General features: G+C 47.7%; 1 protein-coding gene across 1 annotated transcript in view; it reads right to left on the reverse strand.

The window, feature by feature from the left end:
• Positions 1–1,515: 1,515 nt before the first annotated feature.
• PKNOX2 (PBX/knotted 1 homeobox 2) overlaps positions 1,516–21,791 on the reverse strand; it is a 184,042-nt gene continuing 163,766 nt past the window's right edge. Inside the window, exons 8-10 of the mRNA XM_015416319.1 lie at positions 13,956–14,032; positions 3,756–3,934; positions 1,516–2,058 (exon numbers count right to left, since the gene is read on the reverse strand). Coding sequence (XP_015271805.1) covers positions 1,820–2,058; positions 3,756–3,934; positions 13,956–14,032 — 495 coding nt within the window. The 3' untranslated portion in view covers positions 1,516–1,819. The remainder of the gene's footprint in view (positions 2,059–3,755; positions 3,935–13,955; positions 14,033–21,791) is intronic.

Genomic DNA, 21,791 nt, shown 5'->3' on the forward strand with positions numbered 1-21,791 from the left:
TAATAGCTAGGTTGCTAGGGGATTTTAATTTGAGTTTTAAAAGACAGCTTTATTCTTACATGCCACATCCAGCATCTTCTGGGGTAGGGCAAGAATAGCTTTAGATATGGAAAAAACAGGCTTCAGGCTGCTAGTTATGGAGACTGGTTGATTTCTCCCCCCCCCCCCAATGTTATAAATCAACAAACCAAGAATTGTCTGTGGCAGCAGGGACAGCAGGACGCAGTCGACACAGCAAGCCGTTGCGTGTAACAGGCTTACCATCTTGTGGCCATGGCAAGAATTAAAATGCCCTCTGCCTGGTGACTCTAACATGCTTTGGACCTTCGTGGCTCTCGTGAGACGTAGCAGCAGCAGGGGAAACTGTTCTGGATCCCATCCCAGTCCTGAATGTATAAAATGCGTCCCGCTGAATGTTATTCTTGGAGGTTTTTGAGGCTGAAGGTTTCTAAGTGCGGCTGAAGACTTCAAGAGAAAATGATGTGGCACTGGGGAAGTTCTGGGGATGGGAGATTAACAAAAGAGGGCATTTGTCTTTCCATCTGGCTAGCAATTCCACTTTGCTCCAGAAACTTTCCCTTAGTTTCAAAATCGAATGGCTTCCCCGCTTTGTCAACAGTTGGAAAGCTGAGCCTGCTCGTTCTCAACTACCATATAAAAGCCATAAATGTTATTTTTCAATGTTAACGATCCTCTAAACAATTAACATAATTATTCAGGGACATTTGTCCTGGGCTTGCCGACTCTGCAGCAGGCAATCAAACCCAAGGTGTGATGATTGGGGGGGGCATTCCATTCAGAGGTCTAAAGGTTTGTGGTTCCCCAGTAAAGAGGGTCACCTCGCAGTGCTTTGGGTCACCTTAACTGCAAAGCGTGCCCCCCCCCCTGCTTTGGGATTTGGGCACTGGCTAATGAGCAGGGTTGCCAGATCTGGATTAGGAAATACCTGGAGATTTTGGGGGTGGTACCTGGGGAGGGCGGGGTTTCGGGAAGGCAGGGACCTCAGCATAATGCCATAGAATCCATCCTCCAAAGCAGTCACTTTCTCCAGGGCAACTAATCTGTGTTTTCTGGAGATCAACTGCAGCAGTGGGAGATCTCCAGGTGCTACCTGGAGATTGGCAACAGTACTAATGAATGCCCTGAAGACTTTGAATCCAGTTCTTCAGATGCCCTCAGGAGTCTACTTGGGCCCAGCATTAAGTTCTCTCACTGTTCACTTGTTAATTTTTTGCACTTTTGCAGACTTTTTGATTCCCACCCCCTACAGCTAGATATTTATAATCGTTACAGTCTTTTACTTTCTTTTTCTTAAAAACCATCAATCTTCTCTCTCTCTTTTTGCATCTATAAATCTCTCATAAAAGCAGTGAAAATGAAAACAGACTTGCCTCTCAACTGCATGTCACAAAAAAAAGGGCTTTGCATTAGAACATCCATAAAACATTCAGTCATACAGAAAACGCCTTACCCTAAAAACACTTCTGTTTGTTATTATCAAAAACAAAAGGGGTGGGGGGGTGGGAGGGGGAACGACTGGCCACAATATGTGCCTTGTAAACTTGCGTCCTTCACTTAAATAATCAGTTTGCACATTTTGGCATGTCTCTTAAATGTGCCTTCGTGTCCCCATTCCTGCAACAGGTGAGCGGGGCACGCAGGAAGGGTTGCCATTGTCGAATTTGAACGACGTCTTTTCAGGGATGTGGAGCACTGATGGCAGAAGTCCAGGCTCTCTCTCTACGATTCCTCAGGCCAACGATTTAGGCAAGCAGGGCTTCTTCAGAGGTATCTGGCTCCACCGCCAGACCACAATGTGCTACTCGAGGGAGTCACTGTGCTCCAAGCCAAGGTCGCTAACATTTGTGGTCTGCAGCTCTTCGGTATCCTCCTCCAGCTCCTCCTCTTCCTCTTCCTCCTCCTCCTCCTCCATTTCATCCTCTTCCTCGTCCTCTGTCCCGTCCAGTGAATCATCATGTGCGGCCATCATAGCCTGCTGCATAGCGATGGTGGCATTATCTGAGGTGAGAGACTGCAGGTTGTCCATATTTATGGAGCCTAGGACAAAAGCAACAGCTGGACTTAAGAGCTCTTGTTTACCAAGATACATTTTAATTATATGGTACACTTGGACCCAGGGCTGCCAGCTCCGGGTTGGGACATACCTGGAGATTTGTGGGGTGGAGCCTGGGGAGGGGAGGAACCTCAGTGGGGCACCATGCCCGAGAGCCCGCCCTCCAAAGCAGCCACCTTCTCCAGGGGGACTGATCTCTGTAGTCTGGACATCACTTGTCATACTGGGGGATCTCCAGGCTCCACCCAGGCCTGTAGCCAGGAATGTCTAAGTCAGGGGGCATTTAAATTCCTAGGGGGGCACTGGCTTATTCAATACCTTGATTGGTGCGGTGCAGGGGAGAAAGGTGTGGCACAGGGGGGAGGCAGGGAAAAGCAGCAGCAACAGCAGCACAAGGGAGTTCATGGTGGCTGCTGCAGTCAGGGGGTCTGGGCCGAAAGGAAGTCAGGGGGCCTTGGTAGGAAGTCAGGGGGCCAGGCCCCGAAATGCCCCACTGTAGCGACAGGCCTGGCTCCACATGGAGGTTGGCAAACCTACCTCAACCCCACTTGTTCTTCCAAGGAACTCTGAACAGCCAGCCCATTTCCAAGTCTAAATACGGCTTGCCTTCCAAATCGGGCACCTTCAAGCCTGTGGTTTTCAAATTGTGTTGGAGAGAAATCTTGGGGTTCCTTGGAAGCTTGTGAGAAGGTCCGTAATGGCAGGCAGGCATCCCTAGAAGGTACCCTGACCATCACTACCCACCTCTTGCTACAGTGTGCAGCTGCCGGGACATTTTGGTGTGTCTTGAAGCACACTCAGTTTACATAAAGCAGAACTAAAACAGCAGTCCCAAACACTGTTGAGCCTGCAGGCACTTAGGGAATTTTAAGAAAGGGTAAGAGGCAGCCCTAGAAAATGGCTGCCATGGGAACAAGCCCAGTCACAAAATGGCTGCCATGTGGGATTTGTGCCTGTGGCCAAGTCAAGGACACACAGCTTTGATGAACCTGCCTGAGATCAGCTTTAGAGTTCAACTAGTCAGTCTGAGGGTAAGGAGTAGGCCTCCCATTTACCTGCCCCTATTTCCCACCCCCAGGAACTGAGGTGTGGGAGGAAAAAATGGCCTTCACATGGTGACATTCTAGGAATTTCCCCTAGCCCTTGTGATAAAAACCACAGAGACTAGGAAATGCAGCCTTTAGCATCACCCAGAAGTGACATCATATCCTCCCCAAGCACCCCCCTCTCCAGGCACCTCCCACCAGATCTTCCAGCATTTGCCAACACGGTGCTGAGAACACTACTAGTGGGAATTATCGAAAACTCCCAGTCCCCATCCCCCATTCAACTCAAAAACGTTTAGGTTTTATCTCCAATAGTCCAAAAGTAGGTATGCATCAGGAAACACACCAGTGGGTACCATGACAACTTCAGGAGTAGTATTTGTCATTCTGGGGCCCTGGGCAAAAGTCCAGGATGGGGCCCATGAATGGGGCCCAACCTCCCCCCCCGGATACTGTGCCCTCCATGTCTGTACCCCCAATGGTCCTGATGATTGCCAGGCATAGCCTGAGAATCCTAGGTGGTAGACCAGATTTGACAGAGCAAGAGAGAGACCAACCTTAAAAAGAGGTGGAATAGTCAGCAATTGTATTGTCCAAAACGACATGCATCTCTGCACCCCAATGCCCATTCTTACCATCGGGGTTAGTACCGGGGTTCCCTCCTTGTTGTTGCAGCACGCCAGCGGCAATGGAGTTGGGCCAGAATCTCTGAGTGGGCCGGTGCTGGGACTTGATCTTCTTTGCTTTGGGGGCCGGATCGGGATTGCTTGCATCAAGCATGGGCTGCAGAATACGTCGCCGGGCATTGATAAACCTTTCCAGAGGGAGAAAAGAAGAAGAGCATGAAATGATGCAGGTCTTTCCATTTCCAATCCTTTCCATTTGAAGCAATTCGGAAGGGAAAAAACCCAGCCTTGTAAACAATTGCTCATACTGAAATCAAGATCAGACTTCAAAGGACCCACAAAGTCTCTTCCAGACTTAGGGCTGCCAAGTGGGGGCGGGTGGCGGGTAAACCCCCGCTTTGGAGGCCCGATTTCCGCCGCCGCGGAATCGGGCCTCGGGGGAAACCCCACCCTGGCGTGCATGTCACCCGGATGTGACGTGATGACGCAGCAACTCCTGGAGCCAAGGGACAGTCCCCCGCCGGTGAGTATAAAGGACTTGGCAACCCTATCCAGACTACAGACCCTCAAATCCTTATGTCTTGTGTAAAAAAATTCCTGAGCTTCTCTTTCTGGTTGGCTTTTTATTTTCTCAGTTCCACAACTCATGCTGTCCCTCGGGCCTCTGAATCACTCTCTTGGTCCAGTATTTTTGTCTTTCCCCCTCCTTTCCCCTTATAGCCTCTCCCATTCTTGGGGCCCGTTTGTCCCTTTATTTCCTCAGTTCTTTGGGCTTTTCCTGGCTTGTAAGTTCCCGTCTCTTCATATTTTTTCCTGTTCTGCACATTTTTTCTCCCTCTTGTGGTCAATTTGATATTACACCGACATGTCCAGCATGACCTGCAGTTTAAATCTGCAGGGAAAGAAAAAAAAGAGGGTGCAATATCAAACCGGCCACTAGAGGGAGCAAAACACGTGTGGAACAGAGCTCCTCCCCCAGAAACAGGAATTTACAGACAAGGAAAATAAGAATGGAGAAAAGCCCTCTGTCTCCTTTGCCAATACCTTCTTCAGGTTCCTAGTTCTCAAAGGTAAAGGTTTCCCTTGCTCGAAAGCCAGTCGAATCCGACTCTAGGGTTGCGGTGCTCATCTCCGTTTCAAAGCCGAAGAGCCAGCGCTGTCCGAAGACGTTTCTGTGGTCATGTGGCTGGCATGACTAAATGCCAAGGCGCATGGAACGCTGTTACCTTCCCACCTTGCAATTTCTTTCTTTCGAACTGCTAGGTTGGCAGGAGTTGGAACCAGACATGGGAGCTCACTCCGTCATGCGGCACTCGGGTCTCAAACTGCTGAACTACCGATCTTCCAGCCTGCAGTTCAGCGTCTTAACCGCTTGAGCCACCGCATCTAGTTCTCAAGCACGCCACCTATTCTGACCAATTTGTGCCATCAAAGATCAGCCTGTGGCTAAAGGGCCGGCTTGAAGAATGGTAGGATTTTGGCTGTGTGTTGGTGTGGGTGTATGAAAGAACTTGTATGAAAAAGAACAAAATAAAATTTTAAAAACCTGTCACTTAATCAAGGGCACTCTTTTAATCAATTAAAACAATTTAATGAGTGAATGTAACCAATTAATTGATAAACATGCGAGTCCTTATTTTAAACACACACACTTTTCAAAGCAAAACAAGACCTCTTTATTTGGCGAAGAAGAAGAGGAGGAGGAGGAGGAGGAGGAGATTGGAATTATACCCCACCCTTCACTACCCAAAGGAGTCTCAGAGCGGCTTACAATCTCCTTTCCCTTCCCCTCCCCACAACAGACACCCTGTGAGGTAGGTGGGGCTGAGAGAGCTCTCTTGAGGATTGCTTGTGAAAGAACAGCTCTGAAAGAACTTGTTACTGACTCAAGGTCACATCAGCAGCTGCATGTGGAGGAGTGGGGAATCAAACCTGGTTCTCCCAAATTAGAGTCCGCACTCCTAACCACTACACCAAACTGGCTTACATCTTAGCAGGTGGAGTTTAAGCATGCCAAGGGACACCACCTGAAATTCAGTAGCCACATCCGGTTCCCACTGGAGTCAGCTAAGCATCCCATAGGATGCAGATAAAAAGGCTTTAAAAACATGGCCTGACAAATGTGTTTTTTCTCCCTCTCCCTCTCGTGGTTAAGCATCCATTATGATGAAGCGTTCTAGAGAACATGAAAGCTTGTATACTGTTTTGTGTCAATATGGCTGGTCCTAATAAGAGGTACTATGTGATTTTTGATTTTGCTTTGGACTTTAAACCTCGTTTTACCAGCACAGATATTCTTTTAAAGGCATTCATTCTTCTTTAAAACACACACACACACAACTGAAAACTGTGTTAGCAAATTTGTTATCTATGGTATGATCATGAATTTCTTAAAAAGAGAGGTGCTAGGATTTATGCAGTGTCCTCTGACAACCTAGTCCCCATGCTGCCTAAAGCCAGAAAAACAGGAGCCAGCTGATGGGCTGAGGCTCAGACAGGGCAGGAGACAGCATGATTTAAAAGACAGGCTGTCTGACGGAGACAAACAGTTAACACAGCTAAGATTCATTCCTATGCTTGGCTCGGGGCAAGAGTGTTAGCACCCACTAAAAGAATTTCAAAGGTGGTCTGCCAATAAATAGCCACAAGGTGGAGCTATTTGAATCATTTCCATTGCAAGGTGATAGATCAAGCTGGGTACCCCTGTTAGCCTGCCTGTAGCAGTAGAAAAGAGTTACGAGTCCAGCAGCACCTCAAAGACTAACATAATTTGTGGTAGGGTAGGAGCTTTCCTGAGTCACTGCTCAGTTCTTCAGATACAAGGTGAGTTTTTGCTTCAGTTTCATGCTGAATTTTTTTTTATGTTCCAACTATATAGATGCTGTGATATATTATGGGCCTGGTCACACGGCAAAGTTGCTGCGGGAGAGGCATGGATGGTGGGCGGATTATCCGGGCACGATCGCACCCCAACATCTGGGAAGTGGAGCACACGGGTGGCTTACCGCCGACAATGCGCCTTAAAAAACTAGTACCTCCAAGGTACTAGTAAACGTTTGCCACGGGTTGCCTCCAGACGCCTGTGGTGTGATTGTGCCAGCGCGCAGCATTCTCCTCCGGTCCCTCGTTTACCCGCCGGCGCCGAGGGAAGGACCCGTGGTGTGCTGCCGGCGCGTCTGATCGCATAATTGCGCATCAAACTGCGCTGGGGCAATTAGCCACGCCTCCCCCCCGCGATATCCGGCCTGTGTGACCGGGGCCTTTCTGACACAGAGAAATTACAGTTTAGTCAGCAATATGTTTTTCTGAATGTTGCTAATACAATACAGAAAGTAGAAGCACTTTCAAAATCAAATTGATCGCTAAGGCTCTTTCATAGGTCTTGGCATTCAGTCCTTGATTTTAGAGTTTCCTGTCCCTAAGACGTCCAAATGAAGCGAGCTTCCAACAACCCCCTGTACCTGGGACCTTCTGCATATAAGCATGCACTGCCATTAAGCTGTGGCCCCAGATTCTACAGATTGTACAAAGTGACTTTAAGACATAATCTTATTTTTGAGATCATAAACTACCAGAAGTAAACATTCATTCATACCTTTTCTCCATCTCATCCCCACCCCCATGTAACAAATCCCCAGTCTTGGTAAAACCCAGAATGAGCAGGGTTGCAAGCTACTAGGGTCTAAAAGTTTCTTTTTAATGTCTAGGATCTATTTGTGTTCCATTGAGGCTGTACATTTGAGAAACACACACACACACACACAGAGAGAGAGAGCGAGAGAGAGAGAGCGAGAGAGAGAGAGAGCAATCATTAGCCTTATCCAGAATCTGATTACTTGTCAATTTTCTTTTTCAAATATGCCTCCTTGTGGTTACATTTGGTACTGACTAAATCCTGGAGATTTATAATGAAGAAGAAGAAGACTGTGCGTGACTGAGACTTGGATGTGAGACAGGGAGAAAGTAGCACCCTCCCAGTTAGCTCCGCCCAGATTCTCGGTCCTTCACCAATCACGGACTGTGTGGGGAGGAGTGGCACTATTTATCCGGGAGGCTTACTCCTTCAGGGCGCTCCCGCCGTTGAAGCTTGAGAGTACTGAGTGCTCAGGCCTTGTGCGGGAAGCCGGGGAGAGTTTGGCTATTTGGCTGGTGTACCGTCCGCCTAACGCACCAACCAATAGCCTGCCATCTCTGGTTGAGGCGGTGTCGGGCTGGGCATTGGAATACCCTAGGCTGATAGTCGTGGGCGACTTCAATGTCCATGCTGACGATGCTGCCTCTGTACCGGTGATGGACCTGGTGTTGTCCATGGTGGCGCTAGGACTCATCCAATTTGTAACAGCCCCCACTCACTGGGTTGGGCATACGCTCGACTTGATCTTCATGGTGGGGGTTACAGTGGACCGGATCACTGCTTTGGCAGTGCCGTGGTCGGACCACCTTGCCCTGAAGGCCCGGGTGAATGTGTCACCCCAACCCTGTTTGGGCGGCAAGCATATTTTGGCTTGTTCGCAGAGCAAATGTGCTGCCGGAATACATCTCAGCCCGCACTAAACATTGGCTGGTTATTGCTGCTGTTCGTATATTGCGCGCTGCCATCATCATTGTTATCATTAGTACTGTTTAGTTGCTTAGGCAGTTGTATTTATTCTCCATTGTATTTTAATGTATTTATTGTTTTAGTGTTTTTAATGTTGTTAGCTGCCTTGAGCCAGTTCTGTGGCAAGGTGGGATACAAATTGAAATAATAAATAAATTTAGAACTATTCGGTTCTTAACAGAGCTGCCACAGGGCAGACCAAATGCTAGGGAATTGGATATTGGCTGTGAGGCTTTTGTGAGCTATTTTGCAGATAAAGTCCTGCTGCTCTGCTGCCATCTCCCTGCCAGAGTTGAGACAGTGAGTGAACTCGAGGCTCCATGCACGTCTTCTGGTTCTATTCTGGATTATATCAGTCCACTCAGTCTTGAGGAAGTTGACAGATTGCTCTCAACGGTACGCCCAACCACGTGCAGCCTTGATCCGTGCCTTTCATGGCTTATAAAACCTGGCCGTGAGGGGTTATGAGGTGCCCTCAGGGACATTATCAACAAGTTCTTCGTTGAGGGACTGTTCCCGGGGGCAGTCAAGGAAGCGATGGTCTGCCCTCTCTTGAAAAAACCATCTCTGGACCCAGCTGAATTGGCCAACTATCGGCTGGTCTCCAATTTGCCCTATTTGGGCAAATTACTTGAGAGAGCGGTGGCGATTCAGTTGCAGAGCTTTATTGATGACACTTCCATGCTAGACCGGTTTCAGTCCGGCTTCTGGCTGGGTCATGGGACGGAGACAGCACTGGTCGCACTCATGGATGACCTCCAGAGGCATCTGGATCGAGGCGGTACGGCGGTGCTGTTGCTATTAGATGTGTCGGTGGCATTTGACACCATCGATCATCAGCTACTGATCCACCGCCTCACCGACATTGGGATTCAGGGGTTTGCCTTGCAATGGCTTGTCTCCTTTCTCCAAGGTCGGGGACAGAGGGTGGCGTTAGGGGAGCAGACATCCCAGAGGTACCCGCTGGTCTGCGGGGTTCCTCAAGGGGCGGTACTGTCCCTGATGTTATTCAACATCTACATGCGCCCCCCTCACACAGATTGCCCAGAGGCATAGGCTAGGGTGCCATCAATACGCAGATGACACCCAGCTATATCTGCTGTTGGGCGACCAGTCCGACACTATCCCAGATGACCTGGAGCTTTGTGATGTGATGGGCTGGCTTAGACTGAGTCGATTGAAATTGAATCCAATGAAGACGGAGGTCCTGTGCCTGAGTCGGAGTAAACCAGGGGTATGGATCCCACTCCCGACCTTTGACGGGGCGCCATTGGTGCCAGCGCCGAGGGTTAGGAGTTTCAGAGTGCTTCTGGATGCCACCTTAACAATGGAGGCCCAGGTAGCAGCCACTGCCAAGGCAGCCTTTTACCATCTGCGGCTGATCAGGCAGTTGGTTCCCTTCCTCGAGATTAGACTACTGCAACGCTCTCTTACATGGGGCTTCCCTTCTCTCAGATCCGGAAGCTGCAGCTAGTGCAAAATGTGGTGGCCAGGCTGCTGATGGGTCTCTCTATACGAGACCACATCCAACCTGCACTGAAGGCATTGCACTGGCTGCCAATAGCTTACCGGATCTGTTTCAAGGTGCTGGTTTTGACCTTTAAAGCCCTCTATGGTCAGGGGCCTGCCTACCTGAGGGACTGTCTTTCCCCACATGTGCCCCAGAGAGCATTGAGGTCAGGAACACAGAATTGCCTGACTCTTCCTGGCCCAAGAGATGTCAAGTTGGCTGCTACTAGAGTCAGGGCCTTTTCAGTGGCGGCTCCACACTGGTGGAATGAGCTCCTGGATAACATCAGGGCCCTGCGGGACCTTTTACAGTTCCACAGGGCCTGCAAAATGGAGCTCTTCCACCAGGCCTTTGATTAGGAGCTGCTGCTGATGACTGGGCCACTGGTGAAAGCGCCACTGACGAATGTGCCGCCGGAATATATCTTGGCCCACACGAAACACTGGCTGGTTATTGCTGCTGTTTGTATATTGCACGCTGCCATCATCATTATTATCATTAGTACTGTTTAGTTGCTTAGGCAGTTGTATTTATTCTCCATTGTATTTTAATGTATTTATTGTTTTAGTGTTTTTAATGTTGTTAGCTTCCTTGAGCCAGTTCTGTGGCAAGGTGGGATAAATTGAAATAATAAATAAATAAATAAATAAGAGATTGGATTTATACCCTGCCCTTCATTACCCAAAGGCGTCTCAGAGCGGCTTACAAACTCCTTTCCCTTTTCCTCCCCACAACAGACACCCTGTGCGGTAGGTGGGGCTGAGAGAGCTCTTTCAAGAACACCTCTGACAGAACTACAGCTTGCCCAAGGTCATCCAGTGGCTGCAAGTGAAGGAGTGGGGAGTCAAACCCGGTTCTCCCAGATTAGAATCCGCGCACTTAACCACTACACCAAACAGTGTCCATAACTCTCTCTACAGGCATTTGTACAGAAGAAATTGAGAGAGGGAACAGGTTGCTTAATCTTCCCTGTGCCCACCTATTTTCCTTTGCAAATAACCCCAGCCCCCCCCCCAAACTTACCTCTGTTCTCAGAGACTTTGTGGGTAGAGGGAAATGGGTTAAAATGGCCTTGGAGATGTCTGCAGAGGGGAATACTTGGGCAATGGAAGGGTTTACCTCCTCCCTACCCATTCTTTCCCCCTACAAATGGCTCCTCCAGCCCACTTTAGCAGTATGAGGGAAACCACATGGGGGTTCCTACACAAAGAAAGTTTAGCTGCAGGAGAAGAGGAGGTAAAAGGGATCAGATAGCAGGGGACTTCTGCCTGCCAAGCAGAGCCCAGATCCTGTGTGTGTTTTAAATGTTTGGGTCCCTCCCCCACTTTTATTATGCATATGAAAATAAGCCTCATGGTGATAAGAACTGGCATCTAAAGTCAAACGATATCTGCACCATTAGTAAAAAACACAAGAAAAACAATGAAAAATAATCAGTACAAAGATATATAACATGGTTAACATGAAGGAATTAAGTACATTTGTGTGTATATCTATATCTATATCAATGTATCTCACCATAGTTAATTTAGGGAAAAAATCATACAAAGAAATAACACTGGACTGGATCCAGACTATAATGGTTTTGTACATGCAGAATAATGCACTTTCAATTCACTTTCCAGGCACTTTAGTGATTGTTTGCAAGTGGATTTTCCCATTTCACACACTGGCCCATTCTGCATCTAGCATTCGCCCTGCTGTTTTACCAAACCCACAAGGAAACAGAAAAAGATGAGGCTCAAAACCACATTCAAATGCCATACTGACTGCAGAGTCACCTCTGAACAGCTATAAAATGGCCATAAAATCTATGCAGACAGTACCATAAAACAGAGATCAGAGGAAGTGAAGCCAACAAGCAGTGTGGAGGCTTCCATTAAATCCTACCACCAAAGTGAAAGTGGCATGCAATGTAAAGGGGAATTTATGTTCCAATGTGGCTTTGGTAGAACAGCCCAAATGCTAGATGCAGAATGGGCCAGTGAAATCCAGCTGCAGAGTGCGTTGAAAGTGAATTGAAAGTGCATTATTCTGCATCCATGGAAGGAGATTCAATTGGCAATTTACATTGATGTCTTCCTTCCCACCGCAGACTCCCTTCATATTGTTCCTCATGTCCCCCAGCGGCAGGGTTTCAAGGAGATCAGCAGGATGTAGTGGGGGGGGGGGGGGCGGGAAAGCTGTATTCCACTGTTGGAAAATTTAGTCTAGATCCAGCCCACTGTTAATACCAAGGAATGCAGATCAGGAGACTGATAGTTTTTCTCAGTTGACAAAAAGTTTTATCCCAAGGCAACTGAAGAGGCCCTGTCTATGTCAGCAACATCCTTTGGTGGTGGCCAGGCAGAGCAGCCGGCGCTAGGTTATTATAACTCATGTCACTAACTTCAGTCCACACAGTGCTAAGTCAATTTATTTTGCGTTTTCTGAAACAACAGTCGTGATGAGCTCATTGCAGCTCTCTATAAAAATGTTTATGACGGTCAGAGAAACCTTTTTGATAAATGGCTCCGGAGTTCACCATTTAAGTGTTTTCTCTCTTTTAAAATGTCTGTTATTAATATTTTATAGTGTCAGGTCATTTTTATGTTTTACTTTGTATGGATTTGTTGTTTTATGCTGGTTATGCTTTTTTAAACACAGCTCACTGGAAAATACAATCAATCGTGGGAAAAGATTGTTGGCAATGGGTAGGCTTGGGAGTCCCTATGAGCATTAAAAAGAAAATGTATACAGTGCCACCAGGGAACCAACTGCCCCACAGAATTAATGAAAGAGACAGGGACCCAGGACTTAAAGAGGCTACTGCCCAAAACAGACAACTGGGAAGCAAGAGATGGATGGAATGAAAGTACAAGGGAAGGAGGGGATGAATAAAAGGAACGGATAAAAGGAAGTACTTCTTCACCCAAAGAGTGATTAACACATGGAATTCACTGCCACAGGAAGTGGTGGCGGCTACAAGCATGGACGGTTTCAAAAGGGAATTAGATAAGCATATGGAGCAGAGGTCCATCAGTGGCTATTAGCCACAAGGTATAGATAGGGGCTCTGGGGCAAGTGATGCTCTGTCTTCTTGGTGCTTGGGGGGGTCAACAGTGGGAGGGCTTCTAATGTCCTGGCCCCACTGGTGGACCTCCTGATGGCACTGGTATTTCTGGCCACTGTGTGACACAGAGTGTTGGGCTGGATGGGCCTTTGGCCTTATCCAACATTGGCATCTCTTATGTTCTTATGAATGTACAGGCTGGATCAAACAACTGCCTCTTTGGGGACCCACAGGATTTTGGAGGTTGATGTTTGAAGCAGGGTAATGTAGCAATTAGGAGTACTGGAGTAGCCCTTGTGAGGCCCAAGTTCAATTCACAATAGATGACCAGGGGCTACTCTCGGTCTAACCTACTTCATAGAGATGCTGGGCTTCTAAAATGGCAAAGGTACAGTACCCTGCACGCCTTGCAAAAAAGGCTAGATATATAGCTAGATCAATTTCAAGCAGGAGGTGTGCCAGGAGTTACCAACCACAAGATGGAGCCTGGAGTTTTCCCAGAATTACAGCTGATCTCCAGATTACAGAGACCAGTTTCCCTGGAAGCTCTGGAGGGAGGACAATAAGAATAATAAGAAGACAAAGATGAACATGAAGAAGAAGGAGAGGAGGAGGAGGAGGAGGAGGAGGAGATTGGATTTATACCCCACCCTTCACTACCCGAAGGAGTCTGAGAGGGGCTTACAATCTCCTTTCCCTTCTCCTCCCCACAACAGACACCCTGTGAGGTAGGTGGGGCTGAGAAAGCTGTTTTGTGAACTGCTCCTGTGAGAACAGCTCTGAAATAATTTGTAACTGACCCAAGGTCACACCAGCAGCTGCATGTGGAGGAGTGGGGAATCAAACCCGGTTCTCCCAGATTAGAGTCCGCGCTCCTAACCACTACACCAAACTACGGGTGACATAGCCCCAGAGTGACATCACATCCCCATGGAGATCCCTCTGTTCCCAAAACTCTGCCCTCCCAAATCTCCAGGAATTTCCCAAAGACAGGCTTGGCAACCCTAGGTGTACCCCACTCTGTCCCCTCCTCCAAGATACACTCACCAGTTGTTGACTTGTAAGAGCGTGAGGTTGGTCTGTGCCGCGATCTGCCTTTTCTCGTCCTCTGTCGGGTAAGGGTGCTGAAAAGAGAGAAGGGCCATCGTCACTTGCACTGCATGCTACTGGCGGGGATTATCCTGAGCTCTTCCTGAAAGAGGAGATTTGAAGCACAGCAGGGATGCCATTGTCAGCTTCAGAGAACTGAAAGGCTCAGCTGGAACGGCTGCTGTTCAGAGGTGTCTCTGTCCTTGTCATGTTACAGAAACTAGAAACATTTTGTGTTGACTTCCACCTCTGAATTTCTCTTGCTGTTTCTTATTCCTGGGAGGAACCAAAGGGGCTGCATACTTATCAGACCAACTGGATTTTCAATAGATGCCAAGCGAGTTAGTAGCTCCGGGGAAACAAATTAAGAAAGTGATCAGGGAGGAGAAGGGAAGAAAACAAGAAAAAGATTTGTGACATAAGGCACTTTAGAGTGACACAGGTTTGGTTCAGGTGTAACGACAAATAAAAGGGAGCAGAATGAGTCTGAGGGAGTTGTCTCTGTCCTCTTCTAGTGTGAGGCCTGATAATGACAGATTTCTGCTTTCATGGCAAACCACAGTTTGTTGTTTTACAGCTGGAAAGACAAACTATGCCTTGCGCTTTCTCTGTAAAGCAGAAACTGGGGTTGGAATCCCAGTTTTCAGGAGACACCATGGTTTCCTACAAAACTGGAAAGATCTAATTATCTAGAAATATCTGTGGGAAGCAGAAGGAGACAGTGTGGAAACCCAAGGATTGCCCATATTCATTCCCAGAGCAGCAAACTATGGTTTGTTGCGGCATTTGAAGCAAGCCATAATACAGTGGCTAAACATGTGACATGTCCCTGCATCAAACTTTAGTTCAGTTATATATTCTCACACCAGCCTTAGAGAAGTCTCTCTCAGGCCACAGTCAGACGTGCCATTTGGTGCGGAGGGGAAGTGAGCCTATTTTCCCCGGTGGAAATTGACACGGCATTGCACGATCACACATCCTTTGTAGCTGCAGGCTCAGCCTGTCACTGCCCGATCAGATGCCACTTTCATGTGAGTGGGATTTTTTTGGCTTTTGTTTCCCATGCGCATAAACGGGGAATCGCACCTCTACACTGAGGGTTGCCCATGGAGTGTGCAGCTACACGCATACTGAGTCGGGATGGAATGAGCAGACCATCGCCATGGCATGAGAGCGTGCTTGAGCAATCAGACAGGGGAAAGTTTGTGTCCATAGACTGTCACCAAGACTGTCCCTGGTGTCTTTTAACTCCACTTCTGTGGCGGGGCAGCACAGGGTGCTGCCAGCTGCAGGACCTTTCCCAGATGTTGCTGTCTGATCATGCCCTTTAGATCCGTCAGGCACTTGCAGCTGAGTTGGATTTGAAGGCCCATCTGACTGCGGCCTCAGTCCCTCATAGTCTCCACCCTCCCAAGCAGCTATTTTCCCCATAGTCTGGAGATCAGTTCTAATTCTGGGAGATCTTCGGGCCACACTTGGAGGTTGGCAACTCCAGGGTCAACTGGGAGACAAAACGTGACAGCAAATCAGAGCCTGGCTTTGCATAACACACAATACAGCTCTACATTACAGCTTGTTGCTCAGTAATGCTATGTATTCATAAAGATTAGCCCTGACAAAATAAAATATAAACTTGACCAATAAGATAGATCCAGGTGGGCTGTCGTGTTGGTCTGAAGCAGCAGAACAAATTTAGAGTCTGGTGGCACCTTTAAGACGAACAAAGTATTATTTGAGGTATGAGCTTTTGTGTGCACGCACACTTCTTCAGATACATTGGAACAGAAGGTCAGGTTCAGACTTATACACGGGATGTAACTTGACCAATGTTGTACTGATGCTCCTAGATTTCATGCTGGGGGGGGGGATACAGTAAACCCTGAGAAATACAGTAAGTGGGACCCACCTCAAAAAGCGTAAGGACAACTGGCTTAAATCAGGGGTCACCTACCTTACCTTTAATGAGAGCTTCTTCTGAGTAATGGAAAATCGCCTGAACTACTCCCTTCCCTTCCTATCAGGTTACCAAGTTTTGTTCTGTCTTAGAAGATGAGACAAGGAAGAGTACTAGAAATGAAGCTATGAGCTAACTGGCACGGGGAAAAAATCCTATGAAATTAAAACTTGCGATACAAAAGCCTAGCGCAGATCTTCCCTGGAACTTTTAGGGAATGCACAAACTACGTCATAGCAGAAAGCAATCTACGGGTAAGTTTTGTTGTTGTTGTTGTTCAGTCGCACAGTCGAGTCTGACTCTTCGCAACCCCATGGACCATCTCCCGCCAGGCCCTCCTGTCTTCCGCCGTCCTCTGAAGTTGGCTCAATTTCATGTTCGTTGCATCGATGACACTGTCTAACCATCTCATCCTTTGCCGTCCCCGTCTTCTTTGACCTTCAATCTTTCCCAGCATCAGGGTCTTCTCCAGTGAGTGCTCCCTTCTCATTTGGTGGCCAAAGTACTTGAGCTTCAGTTTCATTATCTGGCCTTCCAGGGAACAGTCAGGGTTGATTTCTTTTAGGATTGACTGATTTGTTCTCCTTGCAGTCCAAGGGACTCTCAAGAGTCTTCTCCAGCACCATAGTTCAAAAGAATCTATTCTTTGGCGCTCGGCCTTCCTTATAGTCCAACTCTCGCAGAAAGCAAGCGAGTACCAGAAAAATATCTACTTCTGCTTCATTGACTATGCTAAAGCTTTTGACTGTGTGGATCACAACAAACAAACGGGTAAGAGACCCCTGGTTTAAACAATTTCTCGTGATCAGGTTATTTTACAGATCAGACAGCAGATGGCAGCAGCACCCCGGCTTGGCAGTGGGTGAAAAATTGGGAAATGGGCTGTAAGCAACATCCTTTGCTATACAAGGACACTAATGAGTTACAGAGGGAAACTCATGCAAACCACTGAATCACATAAGATGAGTCTTTTCCTTCTTTTATTCTGAGCCATAACAGCTCCCAGCACGAGACTCTGGGAGCCAGAAACAGATATCTCAAGCAGGCCCAATGGTTATTTTACATGCACTCAGTAATTCAGAAATCTGATTCTGAGTGTTAATCGATATGATTTCACTGCCTTTTTAGATACTCCCATGGATGGAAGGCAGAGAGCCCACCTGTGTCCAGTAAGTGCCCTATCCAAAAGCCACAGCCATCCACTCACCTATCTTGCACAGGCCAAACAGCACCATCCAGTCCGCAACGTATTGCAAGTACAGAGCAGGTCCTTAAATTGCATTTGTATACTCTGTCTATGTGACAGAACTTAGAATGCTAAGGAAAGGCAGAGCTGCTTTGCTATTTCCCTTTTAAAGCTTGTCTGGCATTTGACAATCTCAACTAGAGGTTTCACTTCTGCAATATGTGCAACTTGGAATTCCACTGACATTGTCAGTAGCTGGGACTTGAGTGAGGAGCTGCCAAAAAACTGGCCAAAGCTGGACAGGAGGGAAAATGGGAGGCCCCACCTCTAACTGCCCTTCTCAGCGTGTGTGCAACCCTCACACATCTCCTTGCTACGGTCTCTGCGCTGCCCAACTCGCACTAAGCACTGCATGCATTTGGCAGCACATCCTTCTTTCCTATTCCACACACACACAAAAATCAGTCATCAAAGATGCCAACTGGATGCAAATTGAAACAAAAGTCTGGTGGCACCTTCAAGGCTAACAATGTTTATTTCAGTATAAGCGTTCGTGAGTCACAGCTTGCTTCTTCAGGTACGTGAAAGGAAATCATACTGAGAATTATTCTCTTAAGATTAGAAACGGGGGACACTGAGGCAGAGAGGTTTGGAATGAATTCTGTCCTGAGTCTTCCAAGTGTAAATTCTCAGTGTAAGAGGAAAAGGGAGGCGCTGAGGCAGAAAGGTGAGGTGCGAATCCCGTCATAAATCAATAGAATTAGCAGCTGCACATCATGGATGATGTGAGCAGTCAGAGGTTCAGACATATAAGAAAAGTGATGAAGTAGAATAAATAGGGCACACATAATTCCTCAGGGAGAAGAAGCCTAAAGTTTAAATGAATTGGATGGTTTGTTCCCATGGCAGCTCGAAGCTGTTACTTCAGTGGGAGTTTATCAGGGTCCACTGAGAAGCATGAACATGAGAAAGGGAATTTTATATTGTCGTGAATGTGCAGGTCCTGGGAGGGAAGCTCATAAACCAGTGCCCCTGCCTGCTACTTCTGCCTTCATTCCCAGCTTCTTTATCTATTTAATTCATTTGTACCCCCCCTTCCACAATGGGGACCCAAAGCAGCTTAGATCATTCTCCTCTCCTCCATTTTGTCCTCACAACAACCCCGTGAGGTAGGTTAGGCTGAGAGAGTGTGACTGGCCCAAGGTCACCCAGCAAGCTTCCATGACACAAGTGGAGGGATTCAAACCCAGGTCTCCCAGATCCTAGTCCAACACTCTTAACCACTAAACCACACTGGCTCTCTGAGCCTAAAGCACTACCCACTGCACATGACTGTGGACACATACTGAGTCAGACCACTGGTCCATCTGGGTCAAATAAGTCTATTCTGGCTCTCCAGGTTTTCAGACAAAGGGTCTTTCACGTCATCTGCTACTAAGGTTGCTAAACTCCAGGTGGGGCCTGGAGATCTCCTGCTTTTACAACTGATCTCCAAACTACAGAGATCAGTTCCCCAGGAGAAAATGGCTGCTTTGGAGGGTGGACTCTCTGGCATTCTACCAGGCTGAGGTCCCTCCTCTCCCCCAAACCCTGCCCACCAAGTTCTCCATGTATTTCCCAACCTAGAGCTGGCAACCCTACCTGCTACTAGATCCTTTTAACCAGACGGGCCAGGGGTTGAACATGGCACCTTCTGTTTGCCAAGGCCGAAGCCCTGCCATGGAGCCATAGCCCCTTCCCTGATACGGAGTTTTCCAAGGACTGTCTAGCCCTTATTGCACCACTACTAACATTTCCCCTACAGGCCACTGTACAAACAGGCATGGCATATTTTTTACAAATGCGCCCATCTCCTGTTCCTCGCTACAGCAAAACATAACTGTGTCTGCAATAAAGGCCACGTGGGAGAAACTATCAAGTCGATGCCCATGACGGCTACTAAGTCAGAGCCAAGGGCTGCCAGAGATGCAACAGGAGGAGGAGACCCTGTCCAGGACATTAGTTGTAGGGCACACCTTATAGGGCACGAGACTCAAAATACCTCTGCCTGTGCTGCCAGGGCCTCAGACTTTGCCTTTCTTTGCTCAGATCCCACCTTTTGGTCTTTAAGCAACTTTTGCAATGCAAGCCTGGAGGGATTCTGGTTTAATAAAAGCTGCTCTTGGTTTAAAGCCCCCGTGAGGAGCTACAACTTGTAAGCTAAAATCTATAGCAAAGTGATATTGGAGCAATTTTGCTTCACCGAGACGCATTCCTGATGGCTTATTTCTGTCTAAGTGGGGAAAAAGTGCTAATCGCGCATTTTGAGGCATTTCACAGGAAACTCTTGTTGCACTGAACTAAATCGAGGACTTGCAAACTGAGAACGGAGGAACTGAACGGTTCCGCCCAGTGCAGAGTTACACCCTTCTAAGTCCACTGAAGCTCAGAAGGGCGTTATTCTGCTTACGACTGCACCCTGAGGGCACTACGCAAGGCTGATGAAAAAGTCTGATGTAGCTTAACAACAACAAAAAAGGTTTTTCTGAATAAGCCAGTAATGGGAATCCATCACCAGCCCTCTAGTTAGGGGACATGTGAACACTGTCTAAAGGTCAAATTATTTTACCTACAGAACACCCACAAAAATGAATTTAACCATGGATGAAATCCAGCACTTTTGAAAACCTCTTTTGGAAGCTGCTGGTGGGAAATGCCATCAAGTTGCAACTGACTTATGGCAACCCCACAGGGTTTTCAGGACAAGAGATGTTCAGAGGTGGTTTGCCCTTGCCTGCCTCTGAACGGTGACCCTGGATTTTCTTGGTGGTCTCCCAGCCAAATACTAACCAGGGCCGACCCTGCTTAGCTTCCAAGATCCAACCGGATCAGCCCAGCTTGGGCTATCCAGGCCAGGACATGGTGGCAGTTCCCTGTAAATACTGACGGACGACTGCATGGCACAATCCCAAGAAGACCTGCAACCACTTGCTTGTGAGGAAAAGCACTCTGCAGCATTACTGCCCCCTAGCACCATTGTTTTAGGGACCTAGAGTTAAAATCTCTGGACCATGGAGGAGTCCTGACTCCGTTGCCATTTGGGTTTTGACATCCTGCAGCCCGTTCTTCTGACTCAGTGAAACTGGAAAAACAACCTTTACTTACCCACTGCATGAGTCCATTAATAAATTAATTAATAGGCAAGGGTGTTTTGCAAAGAGCTTCCTCCTCCTAGCCCGGAGGAGCAAACTGCAGTCTCGTAAATGCAGCATGAACCTCCTTTCCTCAAAGACTGCCTTTTACAGAAGAGAGTGGAGGTGAGGCGAGGTCCCAGGAAGCACCTGTGAAGAGCGAGCGCCAAGGAAGCAATGGTGGACGGAAAGGTTTATCACTTAGCTTTCTCCTCCCAGCCCGGAGGAGCAAACTGCAGCCTCGTAAATGCAGCATGAGCCTCCTTTCCTCAAAGACTGCCTTTTACGGAAGAGAGTGGAGGTGAGGCGAGGTCCCAGGAAGCACCTGTGAAGAGCGAGCGCCAAGGAAGCCATGGTGGACTCTAGAAAGGCCAAAAGCTATTGGTTTGTGTGGTGTGGAGATCAGCTGCAGCCTTCCCTGTTTGCATTCTTTGCAGTCTTGACTACAGTTTCGAGTTCAGTAAACTTCTTTGCTCCTGACCTATTCAAATTTTAAATTGCTCACAAATTATATCACGGTGGTAACAATACCAGCTAAGGATGAAAACAGCAATGCAACACTTTTCCAGGAACATCTGAGCACTTGTGGAATTTTATGGCCGAATTAACGTGTGATGCATCTTTCTTTAAACACCCCTTTGGAACGGCTGTCTGGTGAGAAGACAGAGAAAGGAGCAACGGTTGCCACCCTGCCCCCAACAAAGAAGGCCGCCGGATGGATTGCTAAATTAACACATGTGCGCTCACCCCAAAATCTGAACACGAAAAACATTTGGATTCAAAACTGGGCCATAAGTAAACCCCAAGCTTCAGGGATAATTGGGACAAGCAGGCTAGAATGCCCCAGAGTCTCTTTCTAACAGTGCTAATTGCATAAATCTGTATTAATTGCGGTGTAAAATGGTGCACAGGAAAATCTGCCAAGGGCCTTATAAATCCTTCGCAGTTGCAGCCAAATGTTGTGAAAGGAAGAAGTGAAAACGCAGTCCTTGAGAAGACTATCAGTGCAATCCTAAGTGGAGTCACATCCTTCTAAGTCCTTTGGAGCCAATGGCCTTAGAAGGGTGCAACTCTGTTTAGGACTGCACCATGTGACTGCACCAACAAGGATGCACTGTAGAAAAACAATACCTTTCCTCTCTGCTATTAATGTCCTTTCTTCTTCTCATCCTGCCTCAGTTTTACAGATCCCCTAAAGCAGAAGCTGTCGCTGCTTCTTTTAAGAACCCTGCATCAAAGAGGGGAAATGATAACTGCCCCGCTGGAACAGATCAACTCAAACATCCCTCTAATTCAGTATTCTGTTTCCAGCAGCGGCCAGGAAGACGGCTTTGAACACTCCAAAGCAGGGCACGGAAATGACAGCCACATCCTGTTGCTTGACTCTGACATCTGGTCCTCAAAAGGTATACTACTGCTGAACATGGAGGCTCCAGCTGTCTTGGCTAACAGCAGCCGATAGACTTATCCTCCACTGATATGTC

The sequence above is a fragment of the Gekko japonicus genome, unplaced genomic scaffold (assembly GCF_001447785.1).
Source record: "Gekko japonicus isolate JY-2015 unplaced genomic scaffold, Gekko_japonicus_V1.1 scaffold751, whole genome shotgun sequence".
Taxonomy (NCBI): domain Eukaryota; kingdom Metazoa; phylum Chordata; class Lepidosauria; order Squamata; family Gekkonidae; genus Gekko; species Gekko japonicus.